The sequence below is a fragment of the Pan paniscus genome, chromosome 6 (genome assembly GCF_029289425.2).
Source record: "Pan paniscus chromosome 6, NHGRI_mPanPan1-v2.0_pri, whole genome shotgun sequence".
Lineage (NCBI taxonomy): Eukaryota > Metazoa > Chordata > Mammalia > Primates > Hominidae > Pan > Pan paniscus.
In genome coordinates, this window is record NC_073255.2 from 23,566,885 (window position 1) to 23,594,576 (window position 27,692).

At 35.7% G+C, this 27,692-nt stretch overlaps 1 protein-coding gene across 14 annotated transcripts in view; it reads left to right on the plus strand.

The window, feature by feature from the left end:
* The window catches only part of HDAC9 (histone deacetylase 9), a 911,762-nt gene that overhangs the window by 647,750 nt on the left and 236,320 nt on the right, over positions 1–27,692 (plus strand). For all 14 annotated transcript variants that reach the window (XM_034963758.4, XM_034963753.3, XM_055115739.2 and 11 more), the window contains 2 exons: positions 9,796–9,929; positions 22,984–23,104. In XM_034963758.4, coding sequence (XP_034819649.1) covers positions 9,796–9,929; positions 22,984–23,104 — 255 coding nt within the window. The remainder of the gene's footprint in view (positions 1–9,795; positions 9,930–22,983; positions 23,105–27,692) is intronic.

Here is a 27,692-nt window from a genome sequence, read left to right on the forward strand (position 1 = left end):
GGTTCCCTTCCCCTCATCACTTTCAGGTACACCAATCAAATGTAGATTTGGTCTTTTCGCATAGTCCCATATTTCTTGCAGGCTTTGTTCATTTCTTTTTACTCTTTTTTCTCTAACCTTGTCTTCTCACTTTATTTCATTAATTTGATCTTCAATCACTGATACCCTTTCTTCCACTTGATCAAATCAGCTATTGAAGCTTGGGCATGTGTCATGAAATTCTTGTGCCATGGTTTTCAGCTCCATCAGGTCATTTAAGGTCTTCTCTACACTGTTTATTCTAGTTAGCCATTCATCTAATCTCTTTTCAAGGTTTTTAGCTTCCTTGCGATGGGTTTGAACAAGCTCCTTTAGCTCAGAGATGTTTGTTATTACCAACCTTCTGAAGCCTACTTCTGTCAACTTGACAAATCATTCTCCATCCAGCCTTGTTCCATTGCTGGCAAGGGGCTGAAATGCTTTGCAGGAGAAGAGGCACTCAGGTTTTTAGAATTTTCAGCTTTTCTGCTCTGGTTTGTCCCCATCTTTGTGGTTTTATCTACCTTTGGTCTTTGATGTTGGTGACCTACAGATGGGGTTTTGGTGTAGATGTCCTTTTTGTTGATGTTGATGCTATTCCTTTCTGTTTGTTAGTTTTCCTTCTAACCATCAGGTCCCTCAGCTACAAGTCTGTTGGAGTTTGTTGGAGGTCCACTCCAGACCCTGTTTGCCTGAGTATCACCAGTGAAGGCTGCAGAACAGCAAATATTGCAGCCTGATCCTTCCTCTTGAAGCTTCTTCCCAGAGGGGCAGCCACCTATATGAGGTGTCTGTCGGTCCCTACTGGGAGGTGTCTCCCAGTTTGGCTACATGGGTGTCAGGGACCTACTCGAGGAGGCAGTCTGTCCATTCTCAGACCTCAAATGCTGCGCTGGGAGAACCACTCCTCTCTTCAGATCTGTCAGACAGGGACGTTTAAGTCTGCAGAAGTTGTCTGCTTCCTTTTGTTCAGCTATGCCCTGCCCACAGAGGTGGAGTCTATAGAGGCAGTAGGCCTTGCTGAGCTGCAGTGGGCTCCGCCCAGTTTGAGCTTCCCAGCTGCTTTGTTTTACCTACTCAAGCCTCAGCAATGGCAGACACCCCTTCCCCAGCCAGGCTGCTCCCTCACAGTTCCATCTCAGACTGCTCTGCTAGCACTGAGCAAGGCTCTATGAGCGTGGGACCTGCCAAGCCAGGCACGGGAGAGAATCTCCTCGTCTGCCGGTTGCTAAGACCTTGGGAAAAGTGCAGTATTTGGGCAGAAGTGTCCCGTTTTTCAGGTACAGTCTGTCATGGCTTCTCTTGGCTAGTAAAGGGAAATCCCCCGACCCCTTGTGCTTCCTTGGTGAGGTGATGCCCTGCCCTGCTTCAGCTCGCCCTCCATGGGCTGCACCCACTGTCCAACCAGTCTTATTGAGATGAACCAGGTACCTCAGTTGGAAATGCAGAAATCCCCCATCTTCTGTGTCAATCACACTGGGACCTGCAGACCAGAGCTGTTCCCATCTGGCCATTTTGGAATGGACCCAATCAGTGATTTTTTTATTGTACTCTTGTAATTGTTTTGGGGAACCATGAACCACACCCAATCAAGACAGTGAACTTGGTAGATAAATATTGTGTGTGTTCTGACTGCTCCACTAAGTGGGCATGGCCCCATCTTCCTTTCTCTTTTTGGCCCTCTCTATTCCCAGAGACACTGGGAATTTAGGCCAATTTATAAACCCACAGTCCAATTAGGCCAATTTATAAACCCATAGTCCCTTTGTGTTCAAGTGAAAGGAAGAGTCACATGTCTCCCAGTTTCAATCAAAAGCTGGAAATGATTAAGCTTAGTGAGGAAGTCATGTCAAAAGCTGAGATAGGCAAAAGCTAGGCCTCTTGTGCTGGTTACCCAAGGTGTGAATATAAAAGAAAAGCTCTTGAAGGAAATTAAAAGTGTTACTGTAGTGAACAGACAAATGATAAGAAAGCAAAACAGCCTTATTGCTCATATGGAGAGAGTTTTAGTGGTCTTGGTAGATCAAACCAGCGGCAGTATTTCCTTCAGCCTAAACCTCATCCAGAGCAAGTCCCTAACTCTTCAATTCTGTGAGGGCTGAGAGAGGTGAGGAAGTTGCTGAAGAAAAGTTGAAAGCCAGCAGAGGTTGGCTCTTGAGGTTTAAGGAAAGAAGCCATCTCTGTAACATGAAAGTGGAAGGTAAAGCAGCAAGTGTTGATGTAGAAGCTACAACACGTTTTCCAGAGAGTCTAGCTAAGACCATTGATGAAGATGGCTACACTAAACAACATAATTTCATTGTAGATGAAACAGCTTTTCACTGGAAGAAGAGATAGAGAGAAAACTTTAAGAGATAGAGAGAAATAGTCAATGACTGGCTTCAAAGAATAAGCTGACTCTCTTGTTAGAGGCTAATGCAGCTAGTGGCTTTAAGTTGAAGCCAATGCTCATTTCCCTTCCTCAAAATACTGTGCCCTTCAGAATTATGCTAAATCTACTCTACCTGTGCTCTATAAATGGAACCACAAAGCCTGGGTGACAGCATATACGTTTAGAGTGTGGTTTATTGAGGATTTTAAGCTCAATTTTTAGACTTACTGCTCAGGGGGGAAGAAAAGTTCCCTTTCAAAATATTACTGCCTAATTGACTGTGTACCTGGTCACCCAAGAACTCTGATGGACATGTGCAATGAGATTAAGTTTTCATACCTGCTAACACAGCCTCCATTCTGCAGCCCATAGATCAAGAGGTCTTTTAAATTTTTACATCTTATTATTTAAGAAATACGTTCTATAAGGCTATACCTGCCATAGACAGTGATTCCCCTGATGGGTCTGAGCAAAGTACATTGAAACCTTCTGGAAAGGATATTCTAGATGCCATTAAGAACATTCATGATTCATGGGAGGAATATCAACATTGACAAGTGATTGAAAGAAGTTGATTCCAGTTCTCATGGATGACTTCGAGGGGGTCAATACTTCAATGGAGGAACTAACTGCAGAAGTAGCAAGGGAACTAGAATTAGAAATGGAACCTCAATATATGACTGAATTGCTCCAATCTCATTATAAAACTTGAATTAATAAGGAGTTATTTCTTACGGGTTGAGCAAGAAAAATGTTTTCTTGGGATGGAGTCTACTCCTGGTGAAGATGCAGTGGGCATTGTTGAAATGACGAGAAAGGATTTAGAATATTACATAAACTTAGTTGATAAAGCAGCAGCAGAGTTTGACAGGATTGCCTCCAGTTTTGAAAGAAGGTCTACTATGGGTTAAATGCTATAATACTAAGCAGCATTTCATGCTACAGAGAAATGTTTTGTGAAAGGAAGATTTCATGGATGTTGCAAACTTCATTGTTATCTTGTTTGAAGAAATTGCCACAGCCAGTCCAGCCTTCAGTAACTACTACCCTGATCAGTTAGCAGCCATCAATATCAAGGCAAGACCCTCCACAAGCAAAAAGATTATGACTCACTGAAAGCTCGGATGATTATTAGCACTTTAGCAATAAATTAATTTTTAATTAAGGTATGTACATTGGTTTCTTTGACACAATGATTCCACACTTCATAGGTTACAGTATAATGTAAACACAACTTTTACAAGCATAAGCAAATCAAAAAACTCATGTGACTTGCTTTATTGTGATATTTGCTTTATTCAGATGATTTGGAATCTAACCAGCAATATGTCCTAGGTATTCCTGTATTTGGTTAGTCAGATTTCCTCCTCAGGAGCAATTACAACTTTTTATTTGGTTATTTTTTTTTTCTGACCACTGTATTTTCATCTTATTATGTACATCTAGTAGTCCTTTCCTTTATATTCTGGAGGCTTCTCAAGTTTGTATTCAATAGCGCTGATCTGGCTTTCTGAAATGTAAATTCCTTTCTTTATTGCCTCCAGTATAGATTTTAATTTTGCTACTCTTTAATTTCCTTGCAATCCCTGTTTATCATATCCAGTTTTATTTTTATTCATTCCATTGTCTTTTTAATTTAGTTCTATCTCTGCCTTTAGCTTTGGTCTCTGATGTTATAGGACCAGTGTCTTTTGACTTTTGAAGAGAACAAAACATTTTCTAAAATCTTATTTTGCTTCCTATAGTAAATCATGTTCACTGAACGAAGCAGTATGAATGATATTTCCTTCATAATATCCGTAGTATATTCTCAACGGCCCTGTTTTTTTTTTCTCACTCATTCCTGAATGTAGAAAATCTTTCCAGATATTTTGCCAGCAAACGTGTAGTGAATTGTGTTTGGCTTCCCTTTTTGCCAACTTACATGCTGGTTGAATCTCCTTCCTGGCTTTACAGTTAAATGGCAACACTTAATCTAATTCCTACGCCTTAACAGACATTCATATAGTGTTAGTTGGAAGGCTTATGTTGGGAATTTCTTCTACCCACTTCCTTTCTAGCTGTCTGATACTCTGTTAAGATGACTTACATGAAAAAAAAAAAAAAAACAGACAAACACAAAGCTGTAAGGTTTAGAAAATGCTTCTTATCTAGTGAGAGGTACAATTTATCAATTTTTTTAAACAGAATTTTTAGGCATTATATCATTTGCTTGCTGGATACATCAAGTTTCACAAATAATTTAAAAATTACACTGTTTGGTACTTTGAGTTCTGTGTTCTTGTTAAAAAATGTTGCAGATAGTAATCACACCACTACACTCCAGCCTGGGCAACAGAGTGAGACTCCGTCTCAAAAAAAAAAAAATTGCAGATAGTAAAATATAAACTGCACTTCAGCCTAGGTGACAGAGTGAGAACCTGTCTCTAAAAACATAAAATAAAAAAATTAAAATTAAACTAGTAAAAAATAAATTAAAAAAATAAGACAGCATAAGTCTTATGGATAGATTAGCATTATGGATAGAAATAGTAACAGCCACTATGCGTGTGATTTGACGGTCATTAGACATGAACCTTGTTTCAGAATAGTTTTTTTTATCTTTTTTAGTAATTCTACCATTTGAAGATCATTCCATCTTTAAAAAAATTTTTTTTTTTAGGAGATCTTTGATTCTCTAGCCTCACAAATTTTTTCTTTAGCAGAGTTTTCAAAAGTGTCATATTTTTACATCTCACTTTTACTACTAGTTTTTTTTTTTTTTTTTTTTTTTTTTGAGATGGAGTTTCACTCTTGTTACCCAGGCTGGAGTGCAATGGCACTCCCAGGTTCAAGCGATCCTCCTGCCTCAGCCTCCTGAGTAGCTGGGATTGCAGGCATACGCCACCACACCTGGCTAATTTTTTGTATTTTTAGTAGAGACGGGGTTTCTCCATGTTGGTCAGGCTGGTCTTGAACTCCTGACCTCTAGTGATCTGCCCGCCTTGGCCTCCCAAAGTGCTGGGATTAGAGGCATGAGCCACCGCGCCCGGCCTTTACTACTAGATTTTAAGTTAAATGTGGTAAAATGAAGCTGCTAGAATCTGGAACATAGTGAGCATTCAATAACTGTCTATTGATTCTGCATCTTCCAGGAGAATGCCATGTCATATATATTTGTGCTGTGCTAGTCCTTCGTCCAGTCCCTTGCCCTAGAAGGAGTTTAATAAGTGTTGTTTAGCAAACACCTTGGGAGGTGTGAAACCTCAGGTAGTTCCCAGAAATGCGATATGAAGTTGAATGTTAGGAACTACAAATCAGGATCAATAATTTTAGTCCAAATGTTCTAAACTCAGCTTTCTTTATAGACAAGATAAATTGTCTATAAAGACTCTATAGACTCAGACTAACAGGTCTTACTAGACTGAGTGTAAATTTGAAGACAGAAATAGATTATATGGCTAAAAAATGACAACTACATGCAATAAAGAAGGAAAGATACTACACTAGGTGCTACAAATACTTTATCTCATTTAATAAGACTGAGAGAAAGAGAAAGCACAAAGTCCAAGTTTATCTAAAAAATTTATCAAGAAATTTTCAGGATTTCTTGTATGTAAAAAAATATATATATAATACATATTTTCTACATATATAAATATATATGTGGAAAACAAACAACTGTTGTTTAAAATGCAGGTAAATATTTTAAGGCTCCTTTGTGTATTTTTCAAATTCTAATTTTAACTCTTGTCTCACTGATCAGGAGAAAAATTAATTAATCTATTGGCTTATGTTATATTGCAAATGGTAATCAGTGAGCCAGAAAGGGTCAAACAAAAGTAGGATTCCATATGAATTGCAAAGACAAGAGCAGGCTTATTTCTCACCCTATAAGTCCATGTTTCTGAGAAGCCAAAGAGAGAGAATGAAAGAGAGAGGAAAGGAATGAAGATGAAGGATGAGGTTAAAGTTTCATTTTCCAGTCTACCTGTTAACACCTCAGTGATACATCATTAGGATGAGTCAGTGGAAGTTTGGGGTTCCAGATTGTATATATTTCCCTTTAAATTCAAATGGCTTTCCAAGAACCCCTGGACTTTGAATTATAATCTCTAGGTACCTGGCAAAAATTCCCAGCTACCATTACCTGTTTCACAATTTTTTTTCTTGGCAGTGGATTATGGGGAAAATGTCATTAAAAGGGGGAAACATTACTAGAGAAGTAAGCTTAGATATGTCAAGAGATGAAATAGTGAAAAAGTTAAGCAATGTAATGATTAGACTCTCTACTCTTGAAGAATATATTTCTTCTTTTTTTTTTTGTTTTGCCGATGCAGGTTCTCACCCTGTGGCCCAGGCTGGAGTGCAGTGGTTCAATCACTGCTCACTGCTGCATTGACGTCCTGGGCTCAAGCAATTCTCCCACCAGCAGCAGGCACACCACCATTCCTGGCTAGTTTTTTAAAATTTTTGTGGAGACAGGGTCTCCCTATGTTGTTCAGGCTGGTTTCAAATTCCTGGGCTCAAGCAATCCTCCTGCCTCAGCCTCTCAAAGTGCTAGGCTTACAGGTGTAAGACACCGTGCCTGGCCAAAAATATATTTTCAAAATGAGGTGGATGTTATACTTTTTGTTTCCATGTTATTAAACTATCACTTTTTATTTTATGAAACTATAGTTGAAAAAATGTTAAACAGTTCTTCTTATATAGTAGTAACTCATAAATACTTGATATATTTAAATTGTGAAGACACGTCTTACACATCTCTATATTTTAAATGTTATTCTTCCTTCCTGCTTGCCTGCTTCCTTTTCTGCCTTCCTTAATGTCTTCCTTCTGACTTTATTTAAAAATATTTATCCATATTGGACTTTATAGAAAATGTAAAAAGAGGACTTTGTGAAATTCCATGTAGAAATATAAAGCTAAGTAAAATAAATGCCTATATTAGAAGCACTTAGGGTAGGAAGATAAGGGACATAAAATAAAAGGTAGAAGATTAAACAAGTAAGACTACCCTTCAGGAATCCAAGGAGATCCACCAATTAATTCATTGAGGAAAGCTTTAGTGGAAATATCTGACCTATTTTTGGGATACATTCATTCATTTACAGTTTTCATTCACTCATTAAAAAATATTTTTTGAGGACCGGCTTTATTTAAGCTTGTTTATGGCCACTGAAATTTCGAAGGTAAAAACACGACTATCATCTGCACTCTCAAAGATCTCACCATCTAATGAAGAAAATATACAATTAACAAAATTATGCAACAATTATATAATTGTGACAAATGCTTGAAGGAGATCCAGAGGATGCTAAGAGAGTATATAGTAGGAGACCTAATTTAGAGATCTCAGGGTATGCTTGGTAGAGGAGGTGACATTAAAAACTGAGCCTTGAAGAGTGAAAAAAGATTAGCCAAATGAGGACTGGAGTTATGGAGGTCAAGAAGGAAGAATTTCTGGCATAGAGGGAATAGCATGTATAAATATCACAAGGCTGCTAGGATTTTGATCTTTTTGAGGAAAGGAAGGAAGGCTTTTGTAGGCGAAATAGAGAACAAAAGAGGGAGGTATATGAATTGAAGCTGGGAAGATGGGGAGGGGCCTATTTATGCTGGCCTGGAGGAATTTCAGTCTCTTTAGTGAAGGCCCTGAAGGATTTAAACAGAAGAGGCCACTGTTGTGTGGCAAATGGAATAGAGTGAAAATCAGGTTGTGCATTACAAGGCAATCTCAGGAATCCAGATTAGAGATAATAAAACCTTGGATTGTGTATGGTTTTGGCAGTGGAGATAAGGAGAATGAATGATTCAAGATCTGTTTTGGAGGGAAAACAGACACTGCTTTGGTTCTTTGGAGGGGGAGCGTCAAGGGGACATTAAGGTTTCTCATATGAACAATGGCAGATCTTGATGTCTTTTGTAAACATGAGTAATATCGTGTGTGGTTTAAGATCATGAATTAAAAATCAGAGACATTTTCACTTTATGAAAACCATGAGACAACTAAGTGGAGATTTTGGATGGATCATTCAATGGGGAAGTGTGTAAGTAAGCTGCTCATTAGGGAGGTCAGTCCTGAGGATGAAAATGTGAGAATCAGGGGAAGAAGGATAGAGTTTGAAGCCATTTAAGTCCTAAGAATAGATATTATTTGGAATGGTAAAATTATATTCTTTTGTTAGACATAATTTTTACCACATGGTTTCAAAATGCATGTGCCATTCTTCTCCATTATTTGAGCACACTCAAGGAAAAGTATTTTCTTCTCTTGAGTAACATTTCTTTAACACAATAATGTAAACCAAAAGGAGAATAAAATGTACTTCATTAAACTTCCTTTACAGCATAAATTACTGCTGCTTATCTATTCCTGAAGATTTTTTTTGGTTGTTGTTGTAAAACTTCTTATAATGGGTATTCTCCCCATCTACAAATATACTTCGATGGTCATTTATTGGAAGACATTTGATTTGTTAAATAATTTCTTATGTCAGGCAATTTTGCAAGTAACATGTTTCCACCTCAAGGAATAGGTTTACGGGTAGATATCTTCTTTAAATGAGCCAGAGTTATAATTATCATCTAACTTGTTACTTTAAAAAGTCCTGTTTTAAGTTCTGCTAATAATTCACCTTATCATGTTATTATAAAATATTTCCCATCATAAGGCTTACTTGAAAATGAAATATGCTAATACTTGATAATTTAAAAGAAGATTGTATTCATTAGTATCTGTATAATCTCTAGTAGTGGCATTGTAATTTACATTTATTTTTTAAAAGAAACACTTTAAATGCCCCACGATATTATAAGATCTACAACATCCATATTGGTTACATAATGACATAAATTATGGGGAGAAACACAAATAAACAAAGAAACTGTTTTTGAACAACCTTGAAGAAATTACTAAACAGGATAGGCAGAGTGGGAAAATCTTCCATTTTATTACAAAAATGAAACCTTGATCTGAAGTCAGGCTAGAATTACTCATGAAAGATTTAAAGAGACAGCTTGTTTAGTGGCTCCAATGGTGTGGTGAAATTAAAACCTCTGCTGAATTAAATTATCTGCCTAAAAACAATTCATAATGATTTAAAATACTGGTAAGATTACAATATGTGTATTTTAAAATCTGAAGTGTCTTAAAATGTCATCATCTTCATCACTTTACAGATTTACTAAACTAGGGTCTGAGTACTGGTTAATGCATAAGTTCGTGTTTTTTAGTAAATATCCAGATAGGCAGGTCTAAATAGTTCTTATGTGCTCCTGAGAATTTGCTTTGTGATATTTCCCCCTTTGTTAAATTTATTTTAAGAATAATGACTTTTTTGGAGTTATCATATTATCTCCTAACATGTGTCATTATCTTGTACCGTTACTCAATCTTGTCCTGTTTTTCCCTTGTCTTGAAGGAATTGCCTATGACCCCTTGATGCTGAAACACCAGTGCGTTTGTGGCAATTCCACCACCCACCCTGAGCATGCTGGACGAATACAGAGTATCTGGTCACGACTGCAAGAAACTGGGCTGCTAAATAAATGTGAGGTAATCCAGAATTGGACACACTCCTTTACTTACTTAAATAAATCATGTAAAGAGGCCAGTATTCATTTGGGGAGTAATAGAAAAATATTAACCATATAGTGCAAACACCATGATTGATGAACCGTCATAGATTCAAGTAGCACAGAGCTTACCACCTGACTGTGGGCGGGACACACTGTAAGTACTTGGTCAGTGTTGATGAGCTGAGCAGCTGCCTGATGTGTGTGTTCCAATGCTGCAGTATTATTACACATACATGGTAGCACTGTTTGTAAACAGACGTTATTTATTGAGTTGATCTTCTGAGAAACTCTTTGCTAAGTAATTATTATTTTTGGTTATAAACTAAACTTTGGATTTAGATATATGCCAATTTTGCCACATGGAAATGAATCAATTTAAAATATCAACTGTCCTCTTACCACTAAAAGTCATTTCTTTTTATTGAAATGATTGATGTGTTTATAACTTGATGAAGGGATTTGAATACTTTGATTTTATCATTATTTCTTTAAACTCATTTCAGTAGGTGCTTGGTGAATACCATTTTTATTTGGAAAAATATACCTTTTTATGCTTTCAAAGGTTAAAAACAACAGTCATATCAATTCAGAAAGGCTCCCATCGTCAAATGTGCAAAATATGTAACAACTAGCTGCTATTTGATTTAGTTGCTATAAATGTCCATTGTTGTCTGAAATCCAGTAACATTCTGCATTTGAATCTAAGGCATTTTTAAAAGAAAAATGCCCTCCATGGGTTTTCTCACATTATTTTAACATTTACTAATTATTTCTTTTACTGGGTCTCTGTTAGGTTCTAAACATGATTCAAGTACTGGAATTATAAAATTTCACAAGATAAATATGGTCCCAAAATGTAGTCAACAAAATTCCTATTCAAATTCAACTTAGGTTTAAACTAAAATATTTTTAGTTTAAATATTTTACTATTTAAACTAAATATTTGTTTAAATATTTTACTGTAAAATATTTTACTTGAAATAGAAATGCCAAAGCAGACAGAATTTTTCTGCAGGTCAAGTGCACTTGCCTACATATGATAGTGTGAGTTACATCAATCTGATCCCCTTCCTCTGCAAACTACTAAAAATAATTGACTTTTGAAGATGCAAAGCCATTCATTCAGTTTGTTCATTTCTATGGATAAAAAAATTTTCTTTATGGATTTGTTTCTTTAAAGGGTGGATAATATATTGTATGTTACAAGGGAAATTAATTGGTTTTTAAAAACATCAAAATATTGGTAGTGTCTTATGGATCGTTCAGTAGTTGAGATTGTGAATGAATATACCACAACACCATGTACAGATTTAGTCTCACACGTTTTATTATATATTTATGGTAGAATTATCAAACAGTTTTCATATTTAAAGCTCTGCTTTTGATTAAATGTATCCTTTACCTAGAAACCCCAAAGTGAAGGAAAATGAACTAGATTTATTTATCTGGTCCTTTCCTGAGTGCAAGTCTATTACTCATTTTTTTTTGCCAGTGGCGTTCATATTGTATGGCAGAAGGCTTTCATACTCTGGTCAATTTCACAGTTATCTTTAAGGATTTCATGTTTCTGATACTGCAGTTTGGAGGCCAAACCATTCTCTTCTACGCAATCCCATATGGAGTCCATAAAGTAGACCAGCAAGGAGAATTATTTGTGGTAGGCTGGTCTTAATGGACAAAATGCATTTATTCATGTGAACATTCCTGTCTCACCTTTTCATCTGCTCTGCAATTTTTCTGTGCTTTTGCCAGCTGAGGCATTGCTGCTTACATTTTTTCACATTCACGTTTGTGTTATATCCTGTGGTAGCTGGCCTGGTCCCAACTACTTCAAATTGTGAGTGGCTGATCATAGCCTTCGAATGCCTTGTTAGATAGTGGTATTCCTAAAACCTATTACCTGAAGGAGAACTGTTTATGAAAGGAACAGAGTACAGAAATAAATGGAATTTGATATGATTCACACTGGCCTAAAAATTAGAAAGTCTATTATCATCCTTTTCTGGTTAGTCTTCTTTTTCAATTGCTTATATACACTACATTATTTTAGTTCTTTATTATTTGAAACCATACAATTCAGTTTGTATAGCACTAACCGACGTAATATCAAACACAGGTTGAGATGTCAGAAACACTATCATACAACTATGGGTTTGAGGAGAATAGAGTCTCCTTGGTATCACTTAATCACAAAATTAACAAATAATACACTCACAAGCCCAGATCAGCAGATTTGCTCTTAATTAAGATCAAGTACAAACATCATATCCAAAACATTGCAACAATGCAAATAGAAGCCACTTTTCCTAACATAGTTTGATGGCAGTTCACCAGGTGTTTGCTTTCTTAAGTGAAGATTATGTTGCCGATTTTATTTATCATTATATATGATAATGCTCCTACATTATCAAAACTCCCATATTAGCAAAGAAATTATTGCCCATATAAATTCATTTACTTTATGAAATTATGAGATGCTAACCTAAACCAAACATGAAATGGAACTTCTAAAACTGCTAAAAATTAATTCACATTTAAGATACCTAGGAATTTAATGTCCATCTGCCCATGTGTGAATGATATTAGAAAAATTCAAAATTAAATTTTAGAAAGTATTAACTAAACAAATGTTATCCTTGTGTAGAGACCTTTTGTTCAATGTGAGATAAAACAGAACTAAAAGGGAAACACTATTTTCATAACTTATTTTCTCTTCCTGATTGATTTTACCAGAAGAGTAAGGGAGTAAATAAAAAGGGAACACACAGAGATTATTCCAAACCAGGTTAGCCCCCTCAGAAATAGTAGAACACTACCTAGTGCTCCCCCAAGTCCATTTTTTTTTTTTACTAAACACAATGGAAGCAACTGATATATGTTCCTTGTAGATTTCTTCTAATATTTTTGATTTGACAAATTAAGTATATATGCAAATATTTTACTATGTTATTAAGCCATCTTACAAAGATGCTAAACTTATTTCATGCCAAATTATTTTCGAATGCCATGAAAAATACAACACAAAGTTATCAACAAATACTTTAGCAATTTGCCACATGTCTTAAAAATCAGAGTTGTTGAAGAATCAGGAGAAAAGCACACCATGGAGGCAAGTGATCTGTGTGCCTGGTGGGTATTTAGGCTAGTTGAAAGGGCAAGAAGAGTCCTACCCAAAAGCCTACTGGTTAGTGTTTCTGAGCCTTCTAAAGGAATCAAAGATAATGACAGTATCTGCCCACTGAAGTTCACTTATTCACTCGACAGAGGAAGTTGGGTCCCAGCTCAGGTGTGAGTAACTTATTTACCAAGATACCCCAAGGACCCAAATAAAGAGAATCAAGGCTCAAGGGCATTACTTCTAAATAGGCTGGAAGGGGCTATCAGAAGTTAAACTTTTGTTCCTTTGCCTAGTTGTGTCTAAAACACGCTAACATGAGGAGGTATAATCTCTGCTAACTGGGGCTCCAGGGATTTGAGTACCAGGTGGGATGTCTTAGGTTATCATTCTCTCCTAAGCAGTATGAACAATTTCCTCTCTTTGTTGTGGGAAATAAGAACTCAGTTGTTTCAAAAGAGAGGATTTATTAGATTCCACAGGAAAGGGTATAATCAAATAGGAATATAATGCATACAAGCTAGGTCAGTGCATTGTTTTTCAGTATCCAGATAGTCATCTGCCATCTTTGGGAACTATTCTCCCACCAGGTCTGTGTAGCCACTTCTGGTAAGAAGGGTATCTTGAATGTTGACATATTTCAGAATCATCTGAGGGGATGGTAAAACACAGATTGCTCAGATCTAAACTCAGAATTTCTAATTCAGTAAGTCTGGAGTGGGGTCGGAGAATCTCATTGCTAACATGTGTCTAGGTGATTCTGGTACTTTTGGCCTGGACACCACACGTTGAAAACAGTGATGTATCCATTCGATGATATTTATCAAGAATTTGAGTTTTCCAGGCATCTTTGTTAGGAGTAGAAGATATAATACTGAGTACAAAATATACATCCCCTGTCTTCAAGAAGGTTACTATATGGTGTGATCAGCAGGCATTAATTAAACAATCATACAAATAAATACACAATTACAAATTTCAAAGGGGTTTTGAGTCATTCATTTTATATTGCTGTGATTTTGAAGACTCTTATTGATTGTGCTTGAGAAAGAAAAAAATGAGGAAGATTTTGGTCAGCTGCCTCTATAGTCTTGACAGCATCAGTGGGGCCCTGTGACCAAGAGACAGAGGAGGTAATGTTACATGTGAGAGTGTGAAGAGGAAAATATCCTAGGTCTTGTGATGAATAACTTGCCCTCTTTGTGTTTTCATTTGTGTTCTTTGTTTATTGGGGTTACTATTTGACCAGGACAAAAAATAAGGAATCTCAATTCTGCTGACATACAGAGAAGGGTCAGCTTTCCTCAACCAACAGAGCAGTCAATTTTAAAATTAATGAAATAAAAAATTACATAATAGAAAAGCTAGTACTTTGAAAATACTAGAAGGATTCCTTCATTTCCAAACAGTAGACTGATCCACAACTCAAACTTTTGGTTTATGTCAATTCATTTAGCAATGTCGCAAATTAATCAAAATGTATTCTCTCAAAGATGATCATTCAATATTAGATTCGACCTTAGTTTTGTCATTAATTATCTGTGTGCTTTTGTCAGACCATTTAACTTTGCTGATCTTTGGTTTTCCTATGTTTAGATGAGGGTGTTAGGCAAGATATTTGCTAGGATCTCTTACAGCTCTAATACTGTCTGACACTAGAATTGTTAAGCAGTTCTTTTGGAACATAACACTCTCTTTGGTTAAGAGTAGACTAAATTTTTAGAATGTTTCAGTAAACATATTGCCCTTAGTTTGTAAGCTATAGTGTAAATTGGCTCTGCTTACTAATCCTGATTAGTAGCCAGAGAAAACATTAGTCCTCATTATATTAGATTACAGTGGTTACATGGGTTAACTTTTTTTGGCCTGACGTGGCACTGTTTTTAATAAGTTGAGGCAGTTAGTAGTCCTTCATGCCAATACTATTTAATTTTTTCCCCTACTGAATCATTCATACTTAGTTTAGTGATTCTGTTGGGAGCGAAGAGCAAAACCAGCAGCTTTCTTATCACCATGAGAAATGGATCTGGAGGGGTTATTTGGTGTCCTCTTCAGAAACAAGCTATTTGATTAAGTAGCTGGGTTTCTAAGATGTGCATGCTCCTGAAGAAAAGAAATGTGCTCTTCTGTGGTCAAAAAAAATTGTGGAGGTTGACCCATCATCTGTTAGAAATGCACTTGCAGTTGTTTTTTCCAGAAATGCTCATGACTCCCAGCCCCACCAAGCCACCCACAGACATTTGCTTGCTCTCACATTTGTTTTGAGAATAATAACATTTTATAATGCTTTTGTTGGATTACACATTATGTGGAATTTGCATTGCCTTTTTGTGACTAATACTGAATAACTTTGCTTCGCTTAATTCATAAGTAAGAACCATAAGCAACATACAGTGCTGAAATGTTTAACTCGTTTATTCAAGTGCCAACACAAAGTAATTACAAAACAATTCTGGGACGCAAAACCAAGCTACTGTTGTCCCTTCAGGGACTTCTCAGCAGTTCCAATGAGAAAAATGGAGAGCAAGTTTAGTGCAGAATCTTATGATGCCAAGAAGCAGGGATTCCAGCATATCTTCTTGCACACTTAGGTGACTGTAAAATACCGCTTTGTTTTAAATCAAATCTAAGTAAGGAAATACATTCATCTGTGGTGAAACACTTTGGAATGTGCAGGTTTTCTGACATCAAGACTGCAAAGCGCTGAAAACGGCAAGTTAATGGAAATTCAATTAGACATTTGTTTTATAGAGTAGTCTAACTAGATGGCAGCACGTAACAGCGTACTGTTTTGCTTAGTTTGCAAAAAAAAAAATTTATGTGTTTGTGCCTTAGAATCTAACCACAAAACAGAGAGAAACTCAAACAGGGAGCCCTGTGAATTGTCTCTAAAGGATATGGCAGTCTTGGAAAGAAGTACAAGTGATCTAGATTTGATGAGTAAACCAGGCTACATTGTCATTGTTCTAAAAGATATTTGTATATCACAGAGTGGACCCAGGCAGATAAATATACCAAAACTAATTGTACACCTTATAGTCAAATGATTTAGGATTTCTTTTAACAATGTCTGCTAAACAGAAAGAATTAACGTGGAAAACAACCAACAACAGGAAATAAGAGAGGCTGTTCTTCTGAGTCCATTTGGAAAGTAATACAGAGCTTTTGAAACAGCAGCATTGAAGCTTATTAATAAAAAGAGTTACATAATTTTCAGCCATTTGAAAATTGCAGTTTTTGAGTAACAAAAAATATTTGTTGAAAGTTTGTTTCATACATGATGACCAGTTTAAAAACGCAAAGCTTTAAATTCAACCATTAAAATATTTATTTACAATTTTTAGAAAGAATAATTGCAATGTAGGGGGTTCAATTGCATAAAGGATTGTGAAAATTGAGCAGTTAGACTAAGGGATAACATTTTTTTCTTGCTTTCTGGTGAGGACAGTGATTTGAAATAGGTGGAAGTAAAACTTAAAAAAATAGAGAGTATATATGCTTGTCACCAATTCAGAGCTTTATTATTGAACTGGGATTTGCTGTTTTCTGAAGTGCTTTAGAAATGGCTCTATGTCCTAAAATACTTTAAAATAAGTCGTAGTGACTGAATCAAGCAGTATTAAGACACATGAAAGGCACTTAACATTTTGAAGATTGATAATATTTTTACTCACCAACCTTCTGTCCACCAATATTTTAACCATTCCGTAGTCCCAAGTGTTGGTCAGTACAGTGTCAGTATCTTGCACTCAATTATGAGCAGTAAGTATGGACAGCTCCCTCTAACACGTGGTTCTTGACCTAAGCTACCCATTAGAATCCTCTGGGTGGTTGGAAACATCTGGGTGCCCACATTGCACCCAGACAAAGGTAATAAGGTAGGACCCAGGCATCAGTAACTTTTAAACTTCCCCAGCTGATTCCAAGGTGCAGCCAATGTTAAGAACTACTGAAACAGAAACACAACTTCTTAACATAATCTTAACAAGATAGAGACAAATAGGCAAGTGAATCAAATATTTGGAGATGGGAAAGTAACAGAAGTAAGCATTAACCTGAGAAACAAAGATGACACTAACTCACAAGTGTCGTACATAATTTTCAAAAATTATTAAAAGCGTTTATTATTTTGAAGTTGTCACAGGATAGGAATATGAGCTGTGAAAAATTCTCTTATTTTTCAATTATGATTAAGCTTATAAGAAACAAGCATCACGGAATAGCTGGACTCCTTTTGAAAATCCTTATTCAGGTTTCCTGTTTGGCCTCAACCTCAGTAATTTATCATTGCAATTATTTTATTTGCTTGCCTAAGGCAAATGCATAAATCAAAGCGAAGCGTATTTTATTGCATTTCTATTGCATGTAAGGTTATTTCACATAGAATCCTATCATCTTAAGGCTAAAAATGAGCTTTGACATAATTTAGTCAAACATCTTTATGTTCATAGATGAAGAGACAAAGGCCCATAGAGATATCTCACGGCTGACTATAGGCACATTAAGGACACGTGGGAGTCCGAACCAGAAGTCAAGGCTCCCAACTTGCAATTCTCTTTTTTTCCATGTGACCCACAGAAAGGACCAAAAGCCTGTTAGGCCACTTGCCTGCTTGATTGCCTCCTTCCTTCTTTCACTCCCCCACCTTTTTTTTTAATGAGAAAAACTCTGAGAAGTACAGGTTATTACACGAGGATGGTTGTATGGAAGATCGTGCAGTTGCAGGGGCAGTTAAAAACCATTTCTTACGTAACATTTTAAGAAGCAGTTGGTTGGAGCATTTTAAAACTCCAGTAGTTGTGCTTAGGCATAAGCAATGAGATCATATTTTTATGTTTTTTTAGGAAAGACAGATACATAAAAAAATCAATAAGACTATGAATTGACTCATTAAATATTAAGTATGGTATTTGTGGCAGAGTGTAACTTTGACACTAAGAAGTCATTTATGATTCTTTATTCATTTTTTTAACCTTTGAATTTCTTCAGCCCTGGATTTTTGGAGAAAATAAATAAAAACACATCCCTTTATTTAGAGACAATGGATGAAATATTTTCAGAAAATGGGATATTTCGGTGGAAATTCTTGCCTGGTATGTCACCACTTTGAAAATGATTAAAGAAAATGGAGTTTTCCCCAGTGGAAGCAGGTACTTTGACTTGTCAAATTTAAGTTGGACATTTTCTCTTAGTTTGGAACTGCCACAAAATGAGCCCTTTCATGTCCACAATAATACCAAACCAATGCAACCCATCTGTTCTGCTAAATTATTTCTAGTTCCCTAACCAAAGGCACTGCTTTTTCATGCATTTTATCATGATTTTATGCCCTTTATTATATTTTACAAAAGGTTCTGATTCCTCCAGGGCCAATGAGAACTGATTAGGACACTGGCCTCAATCCAGGCTTTGAACACAGAAGGGAAAGGAATAGAACCGTTTCCTTTTTTCCTGCTCCTTGGCAGAAAAAAATATGAATCTATACCGTGTGTGTGCTCTGTGTGTGGGTGAGTGTGGGTAGGCTGCATTTTATCCTGTCACAGTATGACTTTGTAGATCATGTTCAGAACATTTCTTCTATAATCGGGATGCATTAACGGGCTGTCTTTCAGAAAGACTATTTCTTTAAGAAAGAACCATGGTGTGTTGTGAGACTCAATGATATGGTCATTTTAAATGACTTTAGTCAAACTCCCAACCTGAATATAGACTGTTTAGGGTTCTGAACTAAACATGATCATATTCCTAAGCACAGAGTAAGTGCTCAGTGAGCATAGCTCCTTTTCAGACTCTCAGGGAAGAAGCTAAGTGCACGTCACGGGGAATGATAAGGTAACAATGAACACAGTCCTACATCACAAATTTCCTTATTAAGAAGGTGACAAAAGCTATGAGGTTTCATTCCTAGGCCTGTGTTGGTAAGGCATTTAAGACCTGTATTGACTCCAGGTGAGAAATCCCCAGATGAAATCCATTACTTATTTGCATTGTGTGCCCCAATATGCTCAGAATTCTTAAAAATCTTTTTGGGCAGGCTATCATAGATAACTTTACGTAGATAGCCTTCAGACCAAGTATCTCTGAGAATAGAAATCAGTACTCCCTAAATTAAGATTATCAGAACACTTTAGCCTATTTTTTGACTCATTATGCTATTGACCTTTAACTCAAGAGAGCATGGAGAGAGAGAAATGAAAGAATAAAGGGTGAGCAGAAAGTTGAAAATATGAGAAGTGATTAAGTGGGAATATCTCTATTTAAGCCTACACAAATAAAATACTAAATTACTGATGGCAATACCAGAAAATGGGAACTGGTGAAGATCTCAATATGAAAGGAAAAGTTGAATGTGACAAATTTAAGGCATTTATACAAGTGAGGCAAAACGGAGTTACTGCAGGAGATCCTATGTGTTAAGGAATAAAGAAAGCTGTTGCTCCTTCAGAATTTTCAGCTTAATCATCCACCAAGTTCTCCTAGCAGTGTCTCTGTGAGATACAGATTTCAAAACATGCTTTTTCCAGATCCTATCTACAGGTAGAAACATTTTTTTTTTTGGTACTGAATTAGTTTTCACTGCTGTCTTTCTGTAGAAACATGTGCACTATGTTTGTGGGCTGTTCTCTAGCAACCAAAGAAGCAGAAGGTGATTGCCAAGAATAAATACTTCCTTATATTTAGTGAAATTATTTTTTAAAAATATTTTTAATAATAATAATAACAGCCGGTGTAAAATAGTTGCTTAGAGTCAAAAGAAAGAATAAGGAGAAGGAGAAAAAGATAAATCAAAGTGAAAACTTAGGAATAGTGGTACATTTTAATGGCAAGGATGGGGCCTAGAGTATAACTAGCAGAGAAAACTGTTAGATTAAGTCAATGCTAGATAGCTGGGCCAAATGAGCTGTCTTTACTGTTAGATGACTGATCTTACACAAGGGGATGACCGATTCAGCAGGTTTCGTCTTATCAGGGGTCCCCAAACCCTGGGCCACGGACCACTACTGGTCCATGGCCCGTAAGGAACCAGGCTGCACAGCAGGAGGTGAGTGGCAGGTGGGTAAGTGAAGCTTCATCTGTATTTTCAGCTGCTCCCTGTTGCTTGCGTTACCGTCTGAGATCAGCAGCGACATTAGATTCTCAGAGGAGCACTAACCCTATTGTGAACTGCGCATGTGAGGGATCTAGGTTGAGCGCTCCTTATGAGGATCAAATGTCTGATGATCTGTCACTGTCTCCTATCACCCCCGGATGGGACCATCTAGTTGCAGGAAAGCAAGCTTAGGGCTCCCACTGATTCTACATTATGGTGAGTTGTATAATTATTTCATTACATATTAAAATGTAATAATAATAGAAATAAAGTGCACAATAAATGTAATGTGCTTGAATCATCCTGAAGCCATCTCCTCCACTTTTTTTATCTTCCACAAAACTGGTCTCTGGTGCCAAAAAGATTGGAAACCGCTGTTCTTATGACTTACTAGCACTTCAGCTACTGTCAATTACAGTGAATCTTGTTAGCAGATTAGTGTTCAAATGTGTGATTGAGCATTCAGCTAGAATCAGTGGGATTGTGGGAGAATAAGCAAAGGTGTTGGACAAGCATAGAGTGCATGGTATGCAAATTTACATGACTAGTGTATGAACACATCAAGATATACTTAATGGTATTTAATGTTATACCGGAGGTAAAAATTTAATTTATAGATGAAACGAATCTTTATAGACATGAAGAAAGGAGAAAAAAATCAATGAAAGTTTATGATAGTCATCAAAACATGGGTCTGATCATTAGCTGCAGAGCTGACATTGTTTAAAATACTGATGTTTCACTGTATCAGCATATACGATGTTAGTGGCTATGGATTTCAAAGACCCATAGAAGGAAGAGGTCGAAGCCCTCTTATTTCATGGTGTTCATTATTCTGCCAGACTCGGATTGGTTGCCACATTCTGTTTTCCAATGCCCTGCTCAGTCCAATTTTAGATGACTCAAACCATGGACTTACTATTATTAATCTTGAGGGATTCTCCACCGCCTGAAATCTCGCAGTTAAAACATTTCCCTTTAATGTTGCCTTCGAATTTTCTCATGCTTATTTAGTCTCTTTACATGCCATCCTACTTCTTTGGTTGTTCTGGTCTTCCATAAACTTTCCGATATTGAATGTTTCCCAGCAAGCTACTTGGTTCAAGATGTTTTCTAATCAATCAGAAAGATGGCTGACCAGAAGGCCATCATTAAATTTTTCTTAGTCTTCAGCATCAGAATTCTGATCTTACCCACCTGGAATAATTTCTCTAAATCATATTTTTATTTTTATAGTAATTTGAATTGGGTTAGACAATGCTGAATGATAGCATCAAAAACAGAGAACTTCAATGATATACAAAGAAAGTTCCATAAGTATTCATGAATTTATTCAGCACGTAAAGGCAGTGTTAATGAGATTTTGCTTTAATCACTCCCTTCCTGTTACCCCTGCAGACCCCCACCAATCCTCCCTCACTGTGACCTGATCATTTATTTTCAGTGACAAGCACAGCTCTGCCTCCTGCCCAGTAAATGCTGAGGAATTGTCAGATATTGAAGTTGTCCTGGCCTGCCCCTTCAGTGAACCACATATTAATGTTGAAGAGTCTGGCAGCAGCTGCATCACCTTAAACTAGGGAGGCTGAATGTGGAATTGTCCTCGTCCTGAGAGAGGTGTTATCACCTGATGTTTCCAGGTTACCTGGTGGTTCCTTGGTCCGGAACCTGAAAGGACAGCGTTCCCTGAACAGATTCTCCTTGAATTTCATTGTAGTTCTGTACTTAAATATTAACTTACAGCTGCCTTGTGTTTACATATATTTTTAAGTGAAATATTAGTACTGTCTCTGTAATACTAGAAAGCACAGCCATTTCCAAAAGTTAAGGCTAATTAACTTCGTGCACCAGCACAATATTTATCAGGCTCACAGATGTGCCAGCTGAGGAATGTAGCCAGAAAGAACACTTTGCATACTGGATAATTGAGGTTTGACCTAATGAACAGTTTTGCCTATGTTGAAGGGCTGTAATTTGTTAGCTGGAGTGAAAGTCTCTGCCTAGCCTTTTTGGAAAAAATTGGTGGAGTCTAGAGTGTCTCAAACAGTGTCTGATTAAACAGCAGGTTTTGTTTTTGTTTAATTTCCAATCTGTCAGAGACTAATACTCATAAAAAAATGTTAAAAATGAAATACGGCAAAAGTGAAATAAATATTGAAGAGAGGTAAGATTATAGTAGATTCAAAAGACATAAAAATACTGTCAAATTGCCATAAAAGTTTCTAAATATTGATCTGAATTTCTGTACTGACCTCACTACAGACCATTAATAAACAGATATTGACCTGTTATTGATCCCATGGGACACAGTTTGAGGAACATTGGTTTAAACTAATACTACTGTGAGGTGCACACATGGGAAGTCATTAGCGTATCTGTGATCATCAAGTTCATTAAAATGAAATGGTATTTATGTATGTCCTTCAAGAAGGAATAAGGAATGTGTTCTAACAACTTCTTTGGGTAAGTGTAAAATAAGATTTAATAAATTTAATTATCAGCTAAATAGTAGCCCTGTTGGTTTTTAAGCTGATACTTTACAAAAGAGTTAACTATTAATTTCTGTGTTATAGCTTTCTCTTCCATGCCAAATAAGAATATACTTTATGTCAGTTGCCCATTTAGGTATAAGCAATCTGTTGGATCTGAACCTTCCATACACTCATTTTTCAAATATTATTATGGTACTTTACTAAGCAAATCAGTGTCACATTCCTACATGATGAAATTCAGCCCATTATTAATCATCTTAAATGTGACTTGGGGTCTCATTTTCTTCTAAATGTTGTCAGTGGTGTACTGTTGGCTTCTGCTATTTTCTTTCAGCGAATTCAAGGTCGAAAAGCCAGCCTGGAGGAAATACAGCTTGTTCATTCTGAACATCACTCACTGTTGTATGGCACCAACCCCCTGGACGGACAGAAGCTGGACCCCAGGATACTCCTAGGTCTGTACGGGCCTCCACTGTACTGGGAACAGCACATTCCAGCACTATCATTAGTCAATGCTGGTGTCAGTTCAAAATACTTGGCAAGTAGTGCAACAAAAAATCAGTTTTTCCAACAGCTTTGCTCTGTGGAATGAGTCATTTGCAACAGAAGCCATTGTAGATTAAGAAAATCCTGCATTAGAAAATGACAATGTAGGTTCCATGGTGTTTACTTTAAAATTAACCTTCATTTGAATAACATTTGTACAATGTGTTTTTGCATATAGAAAAAACTACATTGCTGAATTTGTTTATTATGTTTTCAAACTTAAAGTAGAAATGATTTACACATGCTTTATGCAAATTTCTCTTCACCGTTCCCATTTTTTTGTATCTTTTAGTTCTTTCTTCTATGACCTTAAGAAACAAAGGAAATAGTACAACTTGTATTAAGTGAAAACTCATTACTACTATGCCCATCACACTACATTCTATAGCAAGATTGCAAATCTATTTATTGCCTTACCTTTGGAATTAAATAATACATTAAATGCAAAACTAGAAAACTAATAAACAGTTTTTTGTTAATGTATGATTTTTTGAAACTTTATCGTCAGATTTTAAAATAAAATTTATGTTGCAGAACTTTATATAAGCTTTATATGAGCGATAGAAACAACAGGTTTCTGGAAGAAAAATTAGTGACAAACCTTATTTTAGCTGAAATGATAATATTGTTTTATTAACTTTTTATAAGTGAATAACAATATCTAACATTGGCCATAGATGCTGATGGGGTCATGTTTTAAATGTTTTAACTAAAAAAGACATTTTAGGAGTTTTTCCTTCAAATAAATGTATTGTGTCAGCTCTAAGTTATTGAACTCTTTCACCTAATTCAATATTATTTCAAAATTGTTTTATATTAACTGGTCCTAAACAATTTGAAAGCAAGTAGATAACATATAGTAGGTAGGTATCTTGGAAAGCAATTGTAAGGAAGAATTAACAGTTACTCATTATAACACAATATACCTTTTTAAACAAGTGGCAAGCATCTCTTAAGTTTATGAAGTGCAGGCATGTGAGTGAGCATAAATATGCCCACACATGCGTGTAGCAGTATAGGTAGCAGTAGCTTGGGGAGAAGTAAGACCAGAGGGGAATACATAAAGATTATCCAATTTTTAGAAAGTACATTGCTAATATTTGATGATAAAAAATAATGTATACTATCGAATTAACATTATATATTCATATGAATACAAATAAATCAATCTAAACATATATGCTCATTTTTTCCTTTCTATTTTAGAAACCAGTCTCTGTACATGCAGATACTTTACATAAAATACCTCTTTTGCTGCAAATATTGTATAATAAATGTTCTTATTTTAACATGAATCAATAACCCTACCCAACTAACCAAAAAGATGAAGTAAACCCGACATTTTAATTGTCATGATTTTATGAGGTCATAATACTCAAGCATTTAAACATAGGAGACTGTGTCCATGTCATTATTTTTTAATTGAGTTAAGAAAAAACAAGTAGAAAACCTCCCCCCACTTTTTAAAAATCTCTGGTCCTAAAGTGTAAATCAACCTTCCAACTTTATTGGAACAGGCTGGGATTGATCAAATTGTGAATATAAACACGCATTTGATATTTGAGAAGTGCTCCAAAACAACCATTGTTCCACATTTTAAGAGAAAGACATATTTATAAGATAAATGAAGTTTAAACTTTTGCAACATCAAACTTTTATTTATAAAACATGGCGATGTTTTTTTAAAAAATTTGACTCTTTTGAACAAACCTATTTTTTGTAAAATATTTGATGTGCATATCATTTTTAAATTTGATGATTTTAAAATGAAATTCCATTTATAATTTTAACTTGGACAAAGGTTCTTTTTATGTATGTATGTGATGAAAGCAGCAAGTACCTATGATTCAATGTTTAAAATTTTAATCTAAATAAATTAGCCATTTATCTCATTAATTTTGAACATATGATGTGAAATAATATTCCTGCAGTTGATAATGTTAGAGTTAGCATTCTATACATGTGTGGAGTTTCATATACACTTCTCAGCGATCATTGCAACAATTTCAATATTGTGTGTGGGCTACATAAGTACACAGAAACAGAGATGTTGCATTCTATCAGGCCTTAAGGTCGAGCACTAAATTCAACTGTATCAACACTTCAAAACTACTTCTCTTTCCCTAGTGTATCCAAAAGTTTAGCTAATTTTTCTCAATCTCAGTTCAAAGTGAATAATTCTGTTCTTTTTAAAGGTTAACTTTTAATACTTTTTTTGCTCTTTGTGGCATTTGCATTCTTCTGGCTTTTTTTATTGTTGTTGTTCTTTGTTTGTTTGTTTGTATCTGGAAGACCGGATTGAAGCTGCCATATGTGAATGTATACAAATTCATAATCGTCAAGATGTTTTCTCTCTTTTTATCCATTCCTTTCACTTCCATATATCTTACTACATCCCCCAGTTCCTCCCAACACATATGGGAGATGTCTTTTCTGAGTTAAATTAATGCTTTTTCCCTTGATAGTTGTGTTCTAGAGTTAGGAGGAAGGGTTTAAATAAAAGTTCAGTATGATGAGACCTATCAGTCTTTGTATCTTGAAAGACATCTATAGATGATAAAATAATTGGATTTGAAAATGAACATCATTTATCTCTTTAAATACTCTAGACCCTGTAAGGTTACATGGAGAAGACATTCTCTCCAATTATTTCTGGTGCAAGGCTTTCCTTAGCATTAATATTCCTGTCGCTCTTATGACCAGTTTCCAGTCGTCTTGAGGCTAGCCAAATTTCAGTGCATTGATAAGACAATATAATTAAAAATAAATCCAGTCAGTTTGGTGAAATAAAAGTTTCTTGCCCATTTCTAAATTTAAAGTATCAATTATATGCCTGTTTTGTATTATGTAAACATTCTCCTAAGTAGGTATTAAATAATAGTATTAAATAAAACTCTCCCAAGTAGGATACTTATTTTGCTAATTCTCTTGGGGGTTAATAATTTTTTTCAATTACTCTTAAAAATTAATTTATTGGCTGGGCACAGCGGCTCATGCCTGTATTCCCAGCACTTTGGGAGGCCAAGACAGGAGGATCACGAGGTCAGGAGATGGAGACCAGGCTGGCAAACATGGTGAAACCCTGTCTCTACTAAAAATACAAAAATTAGCCAGGCATGGTGATGCGCACCTGTAGTCCCAACTGACGGGAGGCTGAGGCAGAAGAATCGGTGGAGGCTGCAGTGAGCTGAGATTGCACCACTGCACTCTAGCCTAAGCAACACAGTGAGACTCCATCTCAAAAAAAAATTAACTTACTATTTTATCATATTATCTTCATTCCTGTTGGTTGACTATTAAGAATTCAGACACTAAAATGTACATATATATTTTAATTTCACAGGTGATATATGAATATACTCTTGCAAAATATTCAAGGATACAGTTATATTTTTGTTAGGAACAACAACATAAGAAAACTTTACTCCTCCCCAAAAATTTTGATGTGCCTTTTACTGGTGCCAATATTGCAGTTTTAATATTATTTTATGATTTTTTTTTTGTAATTCTATTGACTTCTCATCTTTTTGTTAAAATGAAGATCTCTCTTTATAACTAGATGGCTTCATTTGTACATATATTTTTCTTTATCATTTTCCATCTTTTAGTAATTGCATTTAAAAAACCAACTAATATGATTTATTGTTTTCAAAACAAACTGTCTTCTGTGACAATAAAAGCTATTTAGACTTCTACTGACATGGCGTATGAATTCTACTACAAACCTGTTTTCAATTTTAATTTCTCATTTCATTGACCATCAATAGAACAAATTAATGGGATAGATGAATTGGAAATTTGTACCTGGTTCTACCACTGAACTGCTGAGTGACATGCCAGAGTCCCTTCAGAACCATTTGACTATGAAATAGAAATGTTCACTGCCCTTCCCCGTGATTACTCCACAGACAGATTTTAATGTTAAAGATGTAGTAGCAGTTACTACTGTTTTTCTCTATTCGTGTAGTAGATAACGTAGAAAATAAAAGTACAGGTAAACAAAATAATTACTAAAAATCCCATGAAACACCAGTTCTAAGAGATACTCACAATTCAGTTTTGGGCATATATTTTTAAAGAAGATATTTTATATAGATATTGATGTTATATAGATCCCCAAATGGGATTATTTTTCATAGTGTACTGTTTAAAAAATTGTGGATGTTAGAAGTGGCCTATGGTGTACTTGGCTTTAGCTCTATCTTAAAGTTGATATAGCTTCTTATAACCAGCTATACTTAGTTATGTCTTAAGTAGAAATTAAGAATAAGTCTGTACATTTGAGAAGATATGTTAATATTTGAAATATTTTTAAAATGGCAGTATATGGTGGCATAAACCTTGTAGCTCAAAACATCCCATTGAATGAATATACTCAGTGAAGAGCTGAATTGGTTACCATAAATTTTAAAAATTGTAATGTATAATATAGACATGGAGACCAACTTAAAAAAAAATCTTGTGACCCAAATCTCATGAGTATGTGTTTATTCATGT